Consider the following 21,821-nt stretch of genomic DNA (forward strand, 5'->3'; position numbering starts at 1 on the left):
TGAAGTCTTCTACGCGGCTCGGTCAACCTATGAGACCACAGGTCGTAGGAGTGTTCAGATACAGATACTAGAGTATACTATAGGACTGCTGGGTTGAATGGGAAAGGGGTTGAATTGTGTATCAACTGTTTATTTGATTGTCACAATAAAACGCAAAAATGACGAGAGGATAATTATCTCAGTATCCTCAAGATAAGTTATCACGTAACATCACCTAATAAAAACCTTTATGATATTATATCTTTGAGTTCGTAAAAACACAACTCAATATTAGTCACACTTCTAGCCTACAATGCAGGCTTTTACCCGGTGCTTTTATAGCAAAAAAACGCGTTTTTCATTTTTGCTCAAAATCCAAGATGGCAGCTACGAATCGCTCGAAGCTGTTTTTTCGCTATAACAACACGGGGAAATCACACTTCCTTATAGTTTGTATTCTTAACTACAATAACTTGATAGAAAAACCTACACCATTAGCTGATGGAATCATGATTCTGTAAAATTCAATAAAAATAAAATCATATTAACTAAAAAAATCACACCATATATATTTGTGATGTTATACCGAATTGTTATACCTTGAAGTTTAGAGAACGGTTAATGGAGAAGCCATCTATAGTTCCTTGAAAACGTCTAAAATAAAATTATGTTTTAAGGAGATCAAAACGTAGAAGAGCCTGCCTAAAAGAGACCCACAAATATATAAGAACTCTAGCCTACCGCGAACTCCGTGTTTTCGGGGTTTTCGTGCCGGTTTTCGACTATCAAAGCCTACAGGTAGGCTATAAGAACTCAAAAAACAGCTATGTATAGGGCTGACCTTCAAGTCCCTACTTCTATAAACACATAATTAAATTACCACACATGTAGGGGTTTCCTATAAAATAAAAAATAAAAATATAAGTCCCAGCTTACAGCTCTACTGCACACTAAAACATACTGAGATGACTACAGACACCAAGCACGACGATGATCTTGCAGCCATTGAAAAATGTCACTATATCTTTTTCGTAATTCTTACTTTAACACTCTTAATTAAAAGATCACTCTCCAGACTATATATTATGTCTTTTGACAATATAATAGTATTCTATTATATATGGCAGATAAACTACTAAAATAAATGGAACATGCTGGCAAATACGAAATGACAAATCCTCTGTATGGTAAATTCACTTCATTAATCAAATACCACTAACAGTTGTCATAGCAAAACCACATACAGATGTGCCGCTCCAAATGTATAGGAGTACTTTCACACAAGGGGTTACAAACAATTCAATAATGGAATTGATGTAGACCTCTTCTCTCACCTCATTTTTAAGGTTTGTTGCAGTACATCGAACTGCCGTCTTAGGCGTTGCACACATGAAAAGGGGTTTTGGCTACTTTCCCTTTAGACTAAGAAAGGCCTTAGAAGAACAAGTTACTCATGGGAAAGGCTTGTCCAACAATTCAAAATGTAATTTAGACTGGATAAGCTTTACTAAAGATAACTTAGATTATAAAGAGAAAATAATTTTTCTTAAGTTAATATTTTGACCCTCTCTTTGGGGCTACCTGGACACCAAATCAACAAAACCAAGCTCTTTAAGAATGCTCAAACAACCTTTTCCTAAAAATATAATACATTAAGTAACTATGATGGCTTTTTCTGGTTCATCTGTTTCCAGATTTTTCCTGTCATCATATCTTTGCCTTTGATTCCCTTGGCGAACATGTTACCAAACACCATTCCATTTGGGAGTTGAGCAGCACCACGATTCCTTCCCATAGGAACCACCATGAGTGCATTCAGCAATTTGTATTCCTTCATTCGCTTGCTCTCATTCAGTTGCTTTATATTGAATGCCACAGTTTCTACAAAATAAAATGATAAGTTAATGGTCCTTTCTCTATTATCAGACATTATCACAAGCCAAATTATATTTTCTTACAGCCTGTTTTGCCTCCCAAGGCTATATCCTAAAGTTTTTTAAAACTTAAAAGTTTTAGCTAAAAACACACACTGGTTTTGCATATATAGAAACTTGCTAAAAATCTAGTGCATGGATACAGTTGAATCACAAAAACAAGCCATCAATAATTCACAGCTTACTCACACCAAAATCAAATTACCTTGCAGCATTTTCCACACTCTATGAACTAAAAAATATTTAGGCACGCTGTCATTTCATAAGGGGTCAGGACAGTACCACCAGTAATGCATTAGTATTCCTCTGATACAGTACCTCACACTTCTGGTACCTTTTTTGGATTTTTCTTAGAAGGTATTGTAATGCATAATACATGTAATAAAAGTAATGCATTAGTAATCCTCTAATACCTCACCCTCCTGGTACCTTTACTATTTCTGATTTTCCTTAGAAGGTTTGAGTTACTGGGAATATTAATGTAAATTGTTTATCTTAAGAATCTAACTTACCTGCTTGTAAAGTTGCCCCATATGCAAGCTTTATCTCTGGAGTATTATTGCAGTCACCAATGGCAAATACATCTCTCATTTCTTCAACCTGGAGAAAGGCATCCACTTTAAGACTGCCTGTATTGTGGTCCATTTTGTCGGACAATTTTGAGCGATAGGCATCAGCATTAACTTTAAAACCAGTGCATCTGAAGACAAGATCTGCTTCAATGGAGGTGCCTTTATCTGTTGTGATCGTGATTGGTCCTTGTACCCAAGGCTTCTCTCCACCTAACTGCAAAAGATAAATGATACATATGACATGACTGAAAAACATGACATGGCACTTCAAAAAAGCCCATTTCATATCGAATAAGGCGGAAAATTTTTCTGAGTGCTTAGTAACTTATAGCAATCAAAATATCAAGTGGGACTTTTTTAAATTGATGCAACTTTTTGTAAAGTGTCCTTGAAATTTGAGCTTTTCGTCCATAAGCTTAACATAGAGCTAAGATGATCAAAGAAAAATTATCTTAAAAAGCCAAAATCTGGTTATGAGTACTTCGGCCTCACATTATTTGTTTTAAAAATCAGTCTGTAATACAAGGAACCTATAGCCATTGTGAAAAATTGTGTCTTCTCTCTCTATCTGGAATTGCACGTTTTCCAGGTTTTTCCGTCATGCCGATACATATTGATAATCAAATGGCACTACTTGATTTGAAAGTCATGCTACATCTCAACCTTCTCATTTTTGTGAATTTATTTCTGCCTAAAAATGCAGAATTCAAAGTTTCTGGTAGAGTGGGAAAGAGGGGGTATCTCCCCCATGACATGCTTGTTGAGAAACAACTGTAGCTCTAATAACAGGGCTTCTGGAATTCCGCGGAAAAAACTCAAAATTATGTGGAAAATCAATCATTGCGCGCTAAATTACACGGAAATCAATCATTACCCCCAAACTACATTTTGTACTGAAGGAAAGCACAAATACCCTGGAGACCAGAGGCTCCGAGAGTTTTTCAAGCGAACCGAGATTTTTCGAGCGAAAAGAGAGATTTTTTGATTGAAGCGAGAGATTTTTGGAGACGAGCGAAGCAAGGAGCCTCTGGGCGAACGCGGTCCTATTCAGGGTTCACTAATCGATTAATATGTCAGTTACAATTTAAATTTATAATCCCGGTCACAACGGTTTCTCGTCACTTGGCACATCGAGCTGCCAAAATTACATGTTTACACTCAGAATGAAGGAAAGGAGGTCCAGGAACTTGCTTCAAAGAGTTTCTGCCAAAGCAATAGCGATCTGTAGTAAAAATATATTTGGATTGTTGCAGTGAACTCAAAACAAGACCGAGTCTCTCCCGTTTCCCCTAACTGAAGAAACCGGTTTCTGTATCACGTGAGAAAAATGCCTAAACAAACAATTTGTTATTTTGATAGCCAATCAGAGTGCTAGGGTCAAGATCTGACTCGAAAGGGATTAACTAAACAATAGACGACCGCATTACACCAGAGGCTGACGCCGCCAGCCCATTGGAACCCCTGCTCCCTAGCATGCTGGGAAAAGCCGATATTCAGCCTCTGGAACCCAGGGTAAAGCACAAATAACTTGAAGGGGTTTATTTTTTGCGCGAAAATATCTTAGGCGAGTTTTCATTGGCTACTAGCCACCAGCCAATTAAAAAAGGTATTTTATTATTAGTCCTAGGCCTTGGCAGTTTAGCAAAGAATGCCTAGTCATTTTATTTGTTTTCGAAATTCAGTTCGAAATATCGCACTCTTACAAAGAAAAGTGTTACAGTCAGTTGTTTAAGTATAAATTTTTAGTTTGGGTATTTTGTTGTTGTTGTAATGTGGGCTTTATTTGCACCATTAATTATTGAAATGTACTGTACAGTAAGTGAAAAATAAAAACAGAGAATAGACAATTATAATAGCAGCCATAACAAACATCAACTTACATCCAACTCATCCATAGCAATTTTCTCTCCAAGAACAAGGTTGACTTTCAAATCCTTCAATCCCTTGTTGATCTTTTTCTGAAATTTCTCTGACATTTTATTGCTGATCAGCTGTTCTTTTGCATTTACAATGGTGACCTTCTTGCTTGGGTAGTCATTTGCGATCTCGCCAGCAAGCTCCACGCCAACAGGACCTCCACCAATGATCACTATCTTTTCACTGTTCTTAACCTGTTAGCAGTAAGGAGAAGAGGGCAGGCCTTCAGAAACATAACCCTTTTAAGAATATATATTTGACCTTTTTATAACCATTATAACCATTAATATATTAACCAGAAACACTTTATCATGCTAGTCTATGTTTGAAACATTTTTGAAAGAACTTACTGTTTCAGGTTTATTACCTGTAAATAATTCTCAACAAACATGCATGTTTTAATCATAAACTAGCGCAAACAATGTTCAAGATTAATTGATGGACACAAATGGGTAGAGATGGACTCACCTGCAGAGCCAGTTCCTCATACAATTTATGTGCATCCTCTCTGGTAACTCCCTGTGGAACTTTTCCTATAACAGATGTAATATAGTTATAATAACTCTCTTGAGTACAATATTGCACAAAAAATAAAGATGTCTGCATGGAGAACCTTGACTAAAAAAATCAAACCAGATTTTGAACTAGAAAAATAATATTGAGGATCTGTTGTCTGATCTGGTATATCAGTGGATGGGTCTCTGGGATCTAGAATGAATAAAGTAGGGTAGAAAAACTACAAAATAAACACGACAAGGCAGGGCTTCTGGAATTATGCGGAAAAAAACTCAAAATTACATGGGATTCTTTGCTAAATTACGCTCTAAATTACACGGAATATCAACTGTTATGTTCAAACTACATTTTGTACCGAAGGAAAGCACCAAATAACTTGAAATGGTTATTTTTTTGCGTGAAAATATCTTAGGCAAGTTTTCATTGGCTCCTAGCCACCAGACAATTAAAAAAGGTATTTTATTATTAGTCCTAGGCCTTCGCGGTTTAGCAAAGAACGCCTAGTCATTTTATTTGTTTTCGAAATTTAGTTCGAAATATCGCACTCTTACGAAGAATATCTTTTTTTTACAAGACACCAAAAACTGGGAATCGACTCTGCCAAATTTTCGTCTTTAATAAGACTTCTTCAGGGCAGACCTGAAGCCCTGAAGAAGTCTTATTAAAGACGGAAATTTGGCAGAGTCGATTTCTAGTTTTTGGTGTATTGTATTCATTGTTCTGGTACGAGATCGCGACAGTTTGGGCTTTTTGATTCTATTTTTTTATGAGAAATAGAGGTAAGGACCCTAAAAGAACACATCAGCTGTGCAATTAAATGTTTTGTCTTTCAAAATTTAGCCAAATTACACAGGATTACACGGAATAATAATTCGAAATACATATCAGAAATTCATCAAAATGAGAGGTGGATATCCTATAAGCTCAACCCATGGATTCACCCATGCGGCCTCTATTAAAGGGTGGAGTCGACACAAATAAATATGACATTCTTGTAGTGTAATTACCTGGAAAGGGTACTGAAGATCCACAAGCAAAGACCAGATAGTCATAGCGCAACTCCTGCCCATTTGACAACGTCACAGTCCTTAGAGACACGTGCACAGATACACACTTGGCTTGGATAAATGTACCATATTTGAGAAACCCCTGGTATGGAATAAGGGTCTTCTTAATAAACCCAGGCTCTACAACACATCTCAAGGCACCAATTGAATGGTGAAAGCAGTCTTTTGGGTCTATGAGTGTGACATTGCAGTAATCATCTAGCTTTCCAGCAAGGGTGATGCCGGCATAGCCCCCGCCCACAATGATAACGTTGAAATCATTCTTGGGCTGAGAGGAAGAGGAGCCCATGACCTCAGTTGGCTGCTGAGCCAAGCCTGTCAAGAAATAAAAACAAATTAACAAAAAAAATCAGGTGGGTATACAGGGGGGGGGGGGGGGTGCACAGGGTGCGCACCCCCCCCCCTTGGCGGCCAAAACGTTGGCCATTTCTTATTAAGGAATCTTCAAATACTACGCCTTTTCCATATGATACCTACGACTGGGCACCCCCCTCAACCAATTGGGTACGCGCCTGAAAGGCTAGATATATTGCAGATTTTGTGTGAAAATCTTCTGGTTTGCTTCAAGAACCAAAGCAAAGCCAACTTTCTAGGTTTTTAGCATTCACTTTTCTGATATGTGAAATGTGTTAATGATCAGGATTAGATCAGTAAAAGTCAGTAAAACAGCTCCAAAGAGTATGAAGGTCAACTTAGAGATCAATCTAACTCAGTTCCGACATAGAGTTAGGGTTCTTGATTGCAGGTCACAACACAAAAGGGCAGATCACCAATCTTTTAAGATTATGTTTTGAAAATCCCTCAGTAATTATCTTGTATTAATATAAAGAGCATATTACAGATTTTCCAATAATTTGGAAAACAACAAATACACACAAAAAAAATTAAAAAGGCTTAATACACTTAATAGGCAAATCATTATGAAAATCATGGTTCCTAAAAAGAGTAGTCTGAAATAAATAAACACGAAAAACAACTGAAAATAAAATGATAATTAATTATAGGTCTTTGTCTTCTCTCTTTGTAAAAGAAAACTTTGAAGAATCTCTAATCCATCCATTGAAAATATAAACAAACTCAATTAAACAGTAAAAAGAATTTGCAGATTGTAGCCTGAGGGATGAAAAAGGCTTTTAGCTATGCAGTTTCAATGATTTAGACATATACAACAACAAAGTACAATAGTGTCAAGGTTTGCTTCAACACTTGGATTATTTTGAATGATAAGTCAAATCATCAATCCTTATTTTTGAGATAGCGTAACTCTTGAACAAGGCATCTCTAAGGACTTTTAGAGAAATACTGTTAGGGATGTCAAAATAAATAACATTCTATACAAGGCCCTACTCTAAATTTATCAGAAGTTGGGGCCATAATAAGCCTGAAGGTATATCAAAGCAAACGTACCAATAACAAGTCAACAGTTTATATGGCCTTTAATAGCTGAGTTATAACGTCTGGCTCCTTTGAATAGGGATATGTAAAATATGGGATATGGTGTAACTTGGATTTTTATCTCGGTATTATCGCCTATATGTAATCTGTATTTCAAAAGAGCTCTTAGAATGAATATTTCGGTCATTGCATCAATCTTATTATCGCAATAGTCTTGGGTATTTCACATCGAAACAATAACATCTATACTATGGGGAAATGTCTGATATTGTTAAAAATACTGACGAATGGAAACGGTATTTAGAAAACCTCGAACCCCACTTATGAGTCTTCTTTTCGGGTCTCTTTTTTTTTTGGCAACAACACCTAGACAGTTTTGATTAATTACTACTAAAATTTTGAATAAACAGTTTAAACGCGTAAAATATAACGATATCCTTGGGTTTCAAACCAAGAAATCCAACGACTGGATATAAGATTAAGCTTTACTATCAATAATGCCGAAAGTAGGAATCACTTTACGACATTCGAGGAGGCGTTTTCGCACGCTCCTTACACGAAGCAGCATTTTTTTTTCCATTATTTCTTTAGTTCTACGAGGGGGTGATAAACCCCAGTGTAGGCAAAGATGCAAAGGTCAAAGAAATACTTCACGATACAGTGCTGGGGAATCAAAGTAAGATAGGTAAACACAGAGCTGAGAATAACGCGCCAAGCATGGAAGTGTAAGCTAGGCAGAATTCAGACGTTCCCGAATTACCGAAAATATATCTCTTTTTGGTGCGATCGCAAGAAAAACAGAGGCCAGGAACTCTTACTGGACATTGTCTGTGCGATACTGTTGGAAGGTACCAAGAACAAAATTGTTAAAATACAAAATAGAGCAAACTTTTCGGAGTATCGCGGACCGCGTACAGCAAGTGTCATTGACATTGTGACAAATACTAGGACAAAAATAATAAGGGATTCCTGGCGATCGACGGGGTTTCACGGCCAAAAAAAGAACGCAGGTTTTGGGGGGAGGATCAAAGGAAATGACTTCAAGTATTTGTTGGTTTCATGTAGGGTTTTGGTGGTCGTTTTTCTTACCTCAGTTTTATAGGAATCTTCAGACGGTTCATAAGAAGCGACTCAAAAAGAGGAGTGAAAACTTGCCCGCGTCCGCATCACAACCCAGCGCCATGACACAGAACGCATGCGCAGATGAAGGGTCAGCAAATCCAAGATGGCGGACGAGCGAGCGTTTGGGGGCATTCTGTGTTGGAAAGTCCTTTACAACTAAATTTCTGCTTCTTCGAGTAAGTCAACAAATAGGATTTTTCAAAACCAACGAATACTACGATTTTAAGGATTTTAATAAGCTCAAAGGATCCTCGTTATTTATTTTGGTGGCGTTTTTATAGTAAAGCGTTTCTTGTGTCGAGTATATGTGTACAAACTGTGATCCAATTCGCAAGAAGTTTCCCGTGCGAATGGCTCAAAACACGCATGCTGCAACTATGCTTTACCTTAACTGTATATGAATTCTTTTGCACACGAGCAACGGTATTTCTGTTTTATTTGTTGCAATTGATCACCGAGTGTTTAAAAACAGTGTTCGCCGTTAGCCGATAGAGCGATAGAGTTTTGTTTACCGTCTTTGTTAAATCGTGCTTCACGTTCAACGCCCTTTTCTGGTTCGTCGTATTTTGCGCTAAGGAGGGCACACGGTAACAAATCAGCCGATCTCGTAACTTCAGGATCTTTGTCTCACAAATAAATTTTGATTGCAAAATTTTACGTAACATTCTTTGTGGGTCATGTGTAGACCTACGATGCGCGAATTTTATAAATGCACTTTAATGTGTCGAAGTCTGACCGAGATTGAATATAGTCTACAAAAGTCTACCTGTAATTCAAGTGTTTTTCAAATGCTGCTTTTAAATGTCATTTCTTGCTCATCAATTCTAAATTTGTTTCATTATCTTTAGTCAAAGTGAATGTAAAAATATATTTGTTATTTTTCAGAAAACTTGTGTCTAAAAACAAATTATTGTGACTGCTTTATTAAGACCAAAAAGTAATCATGTTATTTTTAGTCAAAATAATAAAAACAGAAAAAAAGCCATAAAATATCATCAACTATTTTTAGAATTTATTGTCTAAGTCACCCCAGGAAACTGATACTAAAAGAAAATAAGATCTGATAGATGTGCTTGATTCCCCAGCTGTTTAACCATGGAAAGGTAATGTGTTCCAAGAAGATGGAAGTCAGTCGAGATGAGGCAAAGCGCATTCTTAGGAGACTTGGTAAGGGATAACTAACTTTGTTATCATAATGACAAGCACACTTTTATGCAAGGATAAGGATAAATTCTTCCAGGATCATAAGTTGCTTTAGGTATGGCAATAATGAAAAAAGTATAATCTTTGAGCTTATGCTTAAATTTAAAACTGCCAATAAAGATGATGATATGATGTCTCCAGAGTTTTGTTTAAGAGCTACACCTAAAGTCCCCTTATCTTTTTCCCCAAATCTAAGTTCTCTTATTGTTAACAAAGCTGATAATATTTGATTGATCATTTTGCAGAGCTTGAAGCTTACTCCTCTATAGTAAGTGTGTTCCGGGCACAAGGGGATCTTAGCAGGTGAGATAAAAATGTATTGAACTGATATATCACATGTCTTAACTTTTCCTTTTGTTAGGTCAACATTAAAATTTGAGTTCAAAAAGAAAAATCTATATCAAAAACAAAAAAAAGAAAATGTGAAATTGTTGAACTTAAAGCCGCATTGCCACCAGTTTACTTCCGGAGATCCGACGGAAACCTCAACCGTTAAAAGACAAAAGAATCTATTAAAATCCGAGATATTTAACAGGCCATCCGCTCTAAATTACCGATCACATCCTCAAAGAAACTACCAATAGACACACTGCTTTCAATATTTTGAAATATTTTTCGCGTTTTCCGCTAAAAATCATCGAAGATTGTTATGTAATCGACCGGAAGTAAACTGGTGACAATGCGACTTTAAAACTCAGTTTCTGTCAGACAGTCTAAACAAATGACACAGTGTATGTTACTTTGCATTCTATGAAAACATTTTTGTGACCAAAACTGAGTTCTGCATATCTGTGAAAAAAAGAGATAAATCTTATTGATTTAATTGTTATCTTTTATAGAGACAAGAAGAAGATATTGACTGATTTGGGATTGCAACTTAGGTATGTTAATCCAATTACCCTTCTTGAATTATGTGTTAAGTATAAATTGATAAGGTACACAGGTTGACTCAAAGCACATAAAGGGACACAGAGAGAAATGCTTCTTCCAAAGTGTATTTTTTATTCTGATTTGCATTGTTGCATTTACATTGTTGAAAAAAAGAGATACAGATGAGAAAGTGAAAAAAGTGAGAAATCAAGCATTTCCAAAAGCATCCAAGAATTATTTCTAGGATTCACCACATTTTTCTAAAACCTTTTTGATACCATCTGACTCCTCTGACACTAGGATGTTTTTGGGCAACTCTTGTACATATACAGTAAATCACTCAACATGCCCATAGAGCACTTTTCCTTCAGTTGATTAAACACTCTTTTGCAGCATTTCAACTGAACGCCATAGAGCTGAGATAAGAAGAGCTTATAGCGATGATAGACTAGGAGCCGTAGCTGACTGGTAAGCTTAATTTTGCAATCCCTCTGTTTGCAATACAAGAAAGACACTAATAAGGGAATTTTCCCTCTCAGTATTTATGGGCCCAGTACGTGTGCTGAGTGGGCCGCTGAGGGGCGTAGGCTTGTGCCTCTCATGCCACGCCTTGTACCACAAACTGTCCTTACTGCTACAGCAATGGCAGCAGCTAACTCTGCTGCTGCTCTCAATGCCAAGGTTCTACCAGCAACCTCTCAAGGTTTGTGCGAATGGTGTATGGTATGATTTAAATCATTCATTGGGTTTTTAGTTTCATTATGCTATCAAACTTTTAGTTGAAGTCTTTGAAGCATATGTTCTGTAGTTTTTTCTCAATTTTCCAGTAAAAATTAGCTAGTGTACAACATGGTTAAAATTCAACGTGTTGTTGATTAGGGCTGGTAGCGCTAGGAAATTCACGTTATATTTTGTTCAAATGTTTGTTTACAGCGCTAATAATGTTGTAAAAATACAGCATTTTTGAGGCTACTGCCTCTTCATCAGTGTCTAAAAGCAAGAAACTGATAAAGAGGCAGTGGCTTCGAAGCGTCTGTATTTTTACAACATTATTAGCGCTGTAAACAAACATTTGAACAAAATATAAAGTGAAAAACATGCCTATAAAGAAGAAGCTTATGTATTCCTTAGGTTATTTCTAGATCTGTTCTTGACCAACACAAACCTACACAGGCAATGGATATTGTTCACTTAGCCAGCTGTCTGCTATGGCACTGGTTTTTTATAGTATCTATAGTAAGCCATAGTTCCTGCCTTCTCTCCGTACTCCCTACACAGTTTGTTAATCTGTATATAGAAGTAAAAGTGCATGTAACCTTTTATGCAATGTAGAAAACATGTTATTGTACAAATACCTAACAGTTATTTATTTGTGTTATTCATCACAGCAGCAAGTTCTGTTAGTGTTTCTAATGGTCTTGCTGGACCAAGCACCAGTGTTTCCCCTGGTGCAGCCAAAGCAATGGCGCTCAAGCTTCCAACTAACCCACCCGACTCCCAAATGGATGGAGATACAGAGGGAGAGGAGAGTAAGGCCCGGAAAAGGCGGCGTCTCAGTCAAACCCTACCTAATGCCAAGCCAGTCCAGAAAATTATTGTGACAACGGCAACACCAACCCTTAACAAACCAAACATGAAAACAACCGGAACTTCTGTGAGTACCATGACCAAAGGGAACAAGCCAGGAACTGGTGTCATCATGAGACCCCCACCTAAGGTGTCGCTGCCTGCGTCGGCATCACAAGTCAAGCTTCTGACCAAGACTGTCGCTATCTCGCAAACAGTGTGCCAATCAAAAAGCATGCTCAACTACAAGACTGTGTCTGCGACAAGCCCTGCTGCCGTCAAGGTGCAAACGGTCATGAGTAACACTGCACCCAAAACCCAGGGAAAGGTGGGCATTACACCAGGTCCATCCCAAACAAAGACATTCATGGTTCCTAAAACTCATGTATCAACCAGCCCTGGTAAACCTGCAGTAGGGCTGACGCTACCCAAGACTGGCATTACCACTGCACAACTATTAGCCAAACAGAGAGGCAAGCAAGCAGCCCGTTTCAAGCCCCTCCCAGGAACTGTCAAATTCAAGTCTGTCACACCAGTTACCATGGGAACAGCATCTACTGTTACTATGGTTTCTCCTAGTCCTGGACCCCATGTCACTCCAGGTAAGTTGGATTTTTCTTGGAGACAAAGTTGGAAAATTCTTCAGAAAACTCTCTAGCATATTTATTAATAACTATGATAATCATCTTTATATCTTAAAGTGACAACACCATCTGCGGCGGCACCAGTCAGTAGCAACCAGCCGGTGGTAAAGATCATTCAGGTCCCTGGGTCTGCTGGTCTCTCCATCTCCAAACCAGTGGTTGTGATGACTGCCGGACCAAGCAAGCCTTCAGTACCTGGTGTGCTATCTACCAATGTCACATCTAAGTTTGGTCAGCCTGTGGTTCAGCCAGGGGTAAGTTGATGTAGGGCACACATGGTTATCATATGTTTGCCCCCTCTCCCACAAAATGATGAACAGCATGAGTCATTGTTTTTTATTATCATGAACTGGATGTGAAATTTTGATAATACATTAAAAGTGAATTAATTTCACTTTTTATAGAAAAGATTACAAACAAATTACAGTGAAACCTGGATTTTACATTATGCCGCGGGAGAAAGAAAATGTATCGTAAAATTGAGGTATCATTGCAAAGTGGTCCTTGATTTTAGGATATCAAGGAAAATCCATTGAAAATATCGTTGTAGAAAGGTCGGGTTAATTATCAGCTTTTACAAAATAATAATATTGTAACTCTACTCTGTGTAAGAATGTACAGTTACTCTTTTTAAGACTGTAAATCTGCATTAAATAAGATCTGTCAAGTCTGTCTTGAGTTTTTCACTCTTTGTTGATAGACAGAATCAGTAATATCGTTGTATCAAGGTCAAATTACGCTTGGGAGAACAGATTTGTATCGTAAAATCAAGAACATTGTTGTACCCAATATCGTAAGATCGAGTTAATTTCTTATAAATTTAACTGTATTCCCGCCGGGAGAAAGGAACGTCATCGTAAAATCGAGGTTATCATAAGTATCCTAAAATCCAGGCTCCACTGTTATTTTTGTCTAATCGGCTGCTAAATAATTAGTTAAATAAGGCATGCCCATCTGTATATGTATCCATTATTTGGAAAAAAAAAGGTCTCAAAGAGTTAATGATAAATGTCTAGGTGTTACTGTATTTGTAAATAACATGTAAAAAATGATCCTAACACCATTCTACACACATTTCAGGTTTCTCTAAAAGTGGCTTCCAGCTTGACACCAGCAACAACTGCTGTACCTCCTCTTATTGCCCTGGCTACACAACCAACCAAGCCTGCTGCAACAGCGCCGCAGCTACCATCCACAGCACTCAAGACAGTTGTTGTGACAACTGCAGTTGTTGAAGGGAGCAAGAAGGTTGTTCTCACAGTGCCAGCCCCTGTGCTACCATTGCAAGGGAAACCTGCTGGTGGCGCACAGCTGCCTAGTGAGCCTATATGTCAAGGTGAGAATGCCATGTGATTTGCACACAGCTGTCTAGTGTGCGTATATGCCAAGGTGAGAATGGCATGTGATTTGCACACTGCTGTCTAGTGTGCCTATATGCCAAGGTTAGAATGCCATGTGATTTGCACACTGCTGTCTAGTGTGCCTATATGCCAAGGTGAGAATGCCATGTGATTTGCACACTGCTGTCTAGTGTGCGTATATGCCAAGGTGAGAATGGCATGTGATTTGCACACTGCTGTCTAGTGTGCCTATATGCCAAGGTGAGAATGCCATGTGATTTGCACACTGCTGTCTAGTGTGCCTATATGTCAAGGTGAGAATGGCATGTGATGTATTTTTATTCTTGGTTTTGTCATGTGATTTGCTTGAGTGTCCAACGAAAACTTGGTAAAAGGGAATCCAATCCAAACAATTCATCTTTGCCTACAGGTCTAAGTAAAGTTGTCGTAACATTAGCAGCTTCTTCCCCTACCAAGATCCTGCCAGGCAAGTCCGAGACAGCACCTGTTGGTGCCAAGAAGGTGTATCCACCTCTGGAATGCACTGAGCCTAGCTCAGTACTTCAAGCTTCTATAACACCTAAACCAGCAACTGCTCCTACTACTACCACACAAGTGAGGTCCCGGCCACTGCCGACAATCCTTCCTGCCCCACCAAAGCACACTTCAAACCCACCTCTTACAACTATTACTACAGGAGGAACTCGTAGACTCACACAGATCCTTCCAGCTCCGTCTAAAGTCACCCTGCCAGCCTCAACTGTTGTGCTGCCAGTTAAAACTTTGTCATCGCCAGTTGTGACAACAGCAGTTGCTTCAGCTGCCTCATTGAAGCCTTCCAAGCCCATTGTGGTGACAACAGCAGTAGCAGCTCTTCCAACGCCTGAGACATCTGTGGCGGTGTCTATTCCAAATGCAGCTCCTCTGCTTATGCCACAGCCCAGTAAAGATGTACATCTGGTAAAAGAAACAGTAAAAGAGGTGAAGGGCAAATCACTTGAAGATGTGGCTAGAAGTGCAGTGCAAACACAGGTTGAAAGCCAAGGATCAAAAGCACAAAGTTCCACAGAGAAAAGAGGGGAGAAGACACTGTCAAAAGTGGGTAACATAGACGCAGTGTTATCTGAAGAAGATGGCATAGATTTGATGTGCTCAGAAACACTTGATACCCCAATCACACAAAATCAATCACCCCCCTTTCAGGAAGACCTCTTGATCAGTACAAAGCCTCCTTTTGAGCCAACTGCCTCTGTTGTTTCTACCACTGGTAGTAGGGTTTTGAATCAGAGGAGTGCCGCACATGGGGAAGACACCAAAGCATTTGCTAACCCATTAAATCACAACAAGAATCATTCCCCAAAGGTTATAGTGCAAACACTTTGTGACTCAGAATCTTCCAAACACCCTTTAGCACAATGTTCAGCAGACAGCCTTCAAAATTCTGATGAAGAGACTTTCAAGGATAATAAAGATTTAAATGAAGGATCTAAATTGGAAGAAAACATTGGCATCTCGGGAGAAATAAAGAATGATTTAACTGAGGATACAGATAATGCTCCAGACCTCTCAGTTGTAAGTTCATTTTTGCAATCCTTTGGCACGGAACAATTTCAAAAGGTTACAACACCTGAAACAGAAAAACAAGGTAATAACCCAAATATCAGCACATTTGGATTCCATAACTTATTTGAGGAGAATGATGCAGCTGTAAAGGATGATAACATTCTGGAGATGAACAGAGAGTCACAAGAAAGTCTGGAGTCACAGGAAAGTCTAAGGATAACCAGCTCAAGTAGTTCTGAGCTGGGAGATATACCCTTTGCACTAGATCCAAACACCTCTAGCAGTGAACACAGCTTAGAAGCTTCTCAAGAACTTCATACACAAGCGGCAGATACTTTGGAAGTCAATGTTGCAGATGATGAGTTGACTGAGAGGGAGCGGCTTGCCCTTGAGGCGATAGCCAATGTCAGGACAAGTGGAAGAAAGCGGAAGGCGCCCATGCCACTAAATGTTTCGCCACCCAGACAGAGCTCTGGTTGGGTGCGGGGGGCGTTAAGGTGAGGAATAAGAGCGTAGGATTTTTACAAGTGTGACGTAGTTTTAAAGAAATGTTCTTGATATTAAAGTATGTTGATCAGCCACCCCTTACTATTACATTACAACTGTCCCCAAATTGCATAACATTACCATTTTGCGATGCATCATCCTAGCTTTGTCTGCCTTATGCAGCAAAAATGATTACAAAATTTCGTTCCACAACTTATACAGATTAAATGCTTTACTTATAAAGCTCACTTATCTGCAATTACTCTTAGTCTCCTACAGAAGGTGTGTGGATACCGGGGCATTGGCAGGAGAAAAGGAGATGTTAGTGCAGCATCATGGTTCCTCAGACCAGGTAGCAAATAGCAGAAATAAATAGGTTCAAAATAGCGTGGATGTTGCTACTAACCAAGACTGCAGCATGCATTTATTTACATTAGTTTCGGCAATGTTTTACTTTGATATGTCAAGTGTCCCCAAATTCATTAAAATGAATTCTAAACAGTAGTATTAAAAGGGTGCTGGAGTTTCAGAATGTATTTGTTCACACTAAACCACCCACTAGTGGGGTAGCTACCAAGCATGTTTATTGCTGTCTGCCATATTCACATATGTGGGGATGCGTCATACTTGCCATCCTTGAAAGCTAAAAACGGGGAGATTGTGCTTTAAATACAAGAGCTGCATAAGAAATTCTTGATGAATTTTCCCAGCAGATTACAGTAAATGTATAGGATGTTTTGATTGTTTTCCCAAGGAGATTAAAAACTAGGAGTCTCCCACAAAAACCGGGTGAGTTGGCAGGATTGAGTGTGCACACCCCTACACTCCCTTGGTACATTTCTGTCCATCACTTTTCAAGTCTATCATACAAACTGTGCATCCTTTCTTTTGACCCCAATCAGTTGACCCCAATGATGCGCCAGGGTACTACAAAGTTATACGGACACCAATGGACTTTGGGACCGTCAAGCACAAGCTAGAGGTAATGTGGAATAGTATTGCTGCTGGAAAACAAGTTATGTAGAATTAATGTGAAAATGGTATTTCTGCTAGAGACAGTCCCAATTTTCTTTGAAGAACACAATCAATCATTTTCTTTTAGTGTGGAACCTTCATATAACTTTCATTGACTGGATAACCTCTATATAACAGACACTTCCCTTATTTCCAGTTTCCTATTTAAATTCTTTTCAAATTTTATACTTGAAAGATAAAATAAATTCTCACTCATTTTTTTTCTGCTCAGAGTGTAGGCTTGTACCCAGGATTTGCTTAAGGGGAGTGCTCAGTCCTAGGTACCATATGGAAACAGAATAATTGTGTTATTTATTCAAATTCTCCTGCATTCATTAGAAATATTAAAAGACCAGGTATCTTTTGTCCTAGTTAACCCTGATTTAAAGTCATGAAATGTGTCTCAATCTGCTACTGTGTGCACTTTTGTTTTGTGTTCAGTCGGGCATGTATGACGACTATAGTGCTTTCCATGATGATATGATGCTGGTGAAGAACAACTGTTTCTGCTACAACCCTCAAGGACATGATGTCAGAAACGTAAGAAAAATCAATGATATTTCGAAAAAGGGTTAAGGCAGTTGCACAGCCGCCCCTACTGGACATTTCCTTATCATTTTAGGAAAAAAGTATGGGGGCCCGACCCTGTTAGGTTGTACAGAACTGATCTTTCCACCTATCTTTGTACGAAAATACAACAAAGCCAAATGAAAAGGCTTTTACTTTAAAGTAGCAACAGTTTTACCACTGCTCGCACATACTGCTTGAAGTTCGAATTAATCTGCCTTGGAATTGATTTGATTTGCATTCCCTTGATGCTAGTGGAGAACATCTGCTGCACAAGGGTGTGTTGTCTTTGGATAATTATATAGTTGATAATTATATAGTTAACCTTATAGATTGCAATACAATCATGCTATCCAACATTGTTCCCAAGTACACTAAATATAACCCAGGTCTAGGCTGCAAAGGGCTTCAATTAACAAATCCTATGTATCTTAACTTACTAATAAAACATCCTTTGTGTACTTTCATCCTGCCACTGTATGAAAACTGAGGATTTTGTTTGGGGGAAGAAAAAATACACCAAATACAAAGATAATGAAAACTTCAAAACTACATTTATGACATTAGAGCATAAAAAGATTGCTTATGAACTGCTTTTTTCATTCATTCAGGACTGTGATGAGGTGTTCAGATTTTATGAGATTGAGTATGCCAAGATGTTGGAGAGATGGGAAAAGGTAATTACTTTCAACCTAAAGTAATATCTACTACTGTAAAAACTCTTTAAGCCCCAAGTATATTGGAGAGGGGGCTTTGTTGTCGTCAACCAGCTTTGTGACTACGTGACAAGCCCGCATGTATGCATGGGTAAAAACCACTGAAGCGCTTAGCTGCACATAGTGCCGATAGCAGTGGCTAATATATGCAGCTGGGCCCTGCAGTATTCTTTACCCATGCTTACATGTGGGCTTGTCGCAGAGTCGCCAAGCCGGTCGATGACAACCTTTTGTCAAACGACTTTATAACCCATCATCACTAGTTCACGGTCCTGACATATAGGATGGGTTATTTTATCTGAGAGTCGAATCCCTACTCCTCTCAAAATAAAGCACACTGAAAATTCAATGGTTAGAATATTAAAAAAATAGGACAAATGCTTATCCACAAATAAAATGAGATGATAAAGTGCCCTTTTGTTTAATATTACATCCCTAAGATAAGCAATAACTAAGCTTTCTTTTATGCTTGAGGTTTTTGTCCACTTTCCTGACACTGTTTGGAGCTCTGCGATTCTAGCCTGCTTTTTCCCTGTGTAATGTTAATTTAAATGTCGTGTGTTCTTTTATTAGTGCCATGTATCACCAGCCAAGAAGCCACGCCCACTAACCAAGCAACAAGATATTGCTGGCACGAGCTTGTAGAAGCAACCCCTGTACATACTCACAGTAATGTAGAATATAAGTTAAATGTACTACACAAAGTTTTCAAATGAGGCCATTCAATAATGGCTCAAAATGAAGGCCAGTGGAGCCTCCATATAAGAGACTCCTGTTGTGTGGAAAACCTTTTTATAACAAACAGAAACTTAGTATACTTTATACAAACTCTTTAAATAAAACATCCATTGAGCTGTAACCTACATAAAACAAACAAATTTTTCAGCCTGAGGGTGCCCTTTATATCAACACAAGTACTAAAGTGCAAGATATCAACAATGTTCATTTTCCTTGTGCTCATGCTTGGGTCTGGTTGTTCAAAGTGTAAACGAAACACAATGAAGATAAAACAACGCAGTGATTGGTTATTTATGTCAGGTGACCATGACTGATCATTCAGATTATTCCGCCCTCAAGCCTTGTCGTCTTTCAAGATGGCAATTAAGCATTAGGAGAGGTTTAGTGAGGTAGTTCACTTATTAGCAACTCTTTTCAATTAGAAACAAACCCATTAAAAAAGCCCTTGTGTTTTTGCTTGCATCTGTGCTTGCGTCACTAGTGAAAACCAGGCTTGGAGAGAAAAATATGGGAAGATTTTGAATGAGTCTGAAAGGGTGGTCTTTGTGTGAGTTGTATGTACTTCAGAGTTTTGAGCATGTAGGAAGGTAGAGCAATTTACCTTTATATGTATCTGTCATCTGGTAATTTTTTTTTTGTTTCTAAGAAGAAAAAAAACTTCAAATTTTACTCTTTAATCATGGAGGATAAATGCTGTAGCGATAACAAAACTTTTATTTTTCATAAATGTTGGTTTGTGAAAAAAATTGTTAGGAGCATTTAGCGAGTCTTTTGGTGTGTAGATTGGAGAAAAAAAGAATTAAGCTTTCTGTTTGTCATTAGATGGCAAGCACACTTCAGAAATGTGACATTTTTCTGTATCTACAACCCAACATCATATACAACAAATCCATCAAAATTATATATTTTAATATTGTAAATTTACTACAATATCTGACTAAGAAAACATAATTTTGTTAACAGGTATTGCAGAACTATGTAATATATGCATCATATATATATCTTCAGTTTTTTTTAGATATATCAAGCTGTGAACTATTTTTAATTAAAACTAATATTGTAGATATTAATATTTGTTTCTTGGAATTAGTGTTTAAGTTCCAGTCATTTTGTTTGTCAGTGAATGATGAAAACATTTTTTTGGCTAAAGTTCTTCATTTCACAAAAAAGCTACAAGGCCACCTTTTTATTTTTTTTTTGTTTTGCAACTTTGTATTATGTTTTTTAATGGTAAATCCAAAAGATAATAAATATAATTTTATTTTGCTGATTTGCGAAAAACTAAGTTTGTCAGATCTTTTTAACAAAAAGAGAAAAGGGTGGTCTTATAAGGCTGAATTCAGAGTGTAAGTAGTGTACATATACTTCTCTGGAGACACTGTAAACGTGGTAGTTTTGATTACTTTTGTACTTGATGGAATTGCATAAAGATGACTCGAATTGAATGTGGTACAAAATGTGAAGTAATGAATGAAAAGTTAATTATAGGTGCAAAAATCTGCAGCCTAAAATTTCCACTTTTGCAGTAGAAGTTAAAGAGGCCATCTCAAACCTCCAAAGATGCATTTCAAGGAGCCCAGCCCCTGTGATTTCAAAAGTATACAGACTGGACACACTGGTGTATTATAAACCATTCCACGCACCAACAAAATTAACATTTTGCACATTTAGAAGTTATTTATTTCTCATTTGTTTTACCAAGTTCCTTACTAACTTTTTATATCATCCAATTGAAAAACAAAATTCTGAATGAGAAAGCTATAGCGCAGGCTAAACTTTCCATTTTGCTTTACTTCTTATGTGATACCTCAAAGAAGCAAACAGAAAACACATTAAGTATCTGCATCTTCTATATCCAATGTGGTGAATCCACCTGGTGGAATCTGTTTTTATTTTAATATCACCACTCATCTCTGTATTAACCTGCATTAGGCTCTCATGGGTTTTTTCCACAAATTTTCTGTATCACACCCAATTTCTGTCCAAGTTGGGTTGACTGCTAAGTGGTAGTGAATGCATTGGAGGTAGAATGGGGTGGCCGGAACAGGAAACACAACAAATACTATGGAACTTGGTTTCAGATATGCTTTGTGGAAGAAAATTCAGTCTATAATTAATTGTGAGGTATTAACTCTATGTAACTTTCCATACATTCTATCATATTTTTTGCATAGATTTTAAGGAAAAATTACAAGGTAATCAAGGTGTATGATAATTCAAGGTTATTTGGTGTTTTTCAGTTGTCTTCCCACAAGTTTAAGATGGTGAATTGACATTGAAGCCAAACAACTAACCTTAAAATATGCATTGCCATACCTTTTATCGGAAAATAAACAATTTAAAACAAAAGAGATAATTTTTTGTCTGGATTGTGGCCACATTTACTTTTGTCTTTAGATGTTCAGTGAAGACCTCAATCAAAAAGCGTTATTATTCAAGCTCTCTATTAAATGCAATTGATGCATGTTTTTTTCTAATGTAGCTTGGTAATCTGCTACGCAGCCGTCCTTAGTCTCAGTCTGGAATCCCTACCAGTAGCGGATCTAGGGGGAGGATTTAGGGGGTTTAACCACCCCCCCCCCCCCTTTGGGCTGCCAGAAAGCCATATGTAT

At 37.9% G+C, this 21,821-nt stretch overlaps 2 protein-coding genes across 3 annotated transcripts; one reads left to right on the forward strand and one right to left on the reverse strand.

Moving 5' to 3' along the window:
• Positions 1–114: 114 nt before the first annotated feature.
• Positions 115–8,568, reverse strand: LOC5517237 (ferroptosis suppressor protein 1). Its single transcript, XM_032387392.2, has 6 exons — positions 8,470–8,568; positions 5,926–6,300; positions 4,871–4,935; positions 4,366–4,596; positions 2,426–2,699; positions 115–1,860 (listed from the first exon to the last, which is right to left on the reverse strand). Exons 2-6 carry the CDS (start codon positions 6,272–6,274, stop codon positions 1,640–1,642), a joined length of 1,140 nt encoding a protein of 379 aa, XP_032243283.2. The 5' UTR covers positions 6,275–6,300; positions 8,470–8,568; the 3' UTR covers positions 115–1,639.
• On the forward strand, positions 8,547–20,661 carry LOC5517224 (BRCA2-interacting transcriptional repressor EMSY). Of its 2 annotated transcripts, none has more exons than XM_048732573.1 (15): positions 8,547–8,678; positions 9,588–9,669; positions 9,951–10,008; positions 10,545–10,586; positions 10,969–11,043; positions 11,115–11,278; positions 11,964–12,743; positions 12,843–13,039; positions 13,866–14,121; positions 14,556–16,185; positions 16,444–16,526; positions 17,077–17,156; positions 17,630–17,728; positions 18,367–18,432; positions 19,045–20,661. In XM_048732573.1, the coding sequence occupies exons 1-15, from the start codon at positions 8,562–8,564 to the stop codon at positions 19,114–19,116; spliced, it is 3,801 nt and encodes a 1,266-aa protein (XP_048588530.1). In that variant the 5' UTR covers positions 8,547–8,561; the 3' UTR covers positions 19,117–20,661. The 2 variants fall into 2 exon arrangements, with proteins under 2 accessions (XP_048588530.1, XP_048588531.1); XM_048732574.1 differs by having other exon boundaries at positions 11,967–12,743.
• Positions 20,662–21,821: the final 1,160 nt, after the last annotated feature.

Source organism: Nematostella vectensis, chromosome 9 (genome assembly GCF_932526225.1).
Source record: "Nematostella vectensis chromosome 9, jaNemVect1.1, whole genome shotgun sequence".
NCBI classification, from domain to species: Eukaryota; Metazoa; Cnidaria; class Anthozoa; order Actiniaria; family Edwardsiidae; genus Nematostella; species Nematostella vectensis.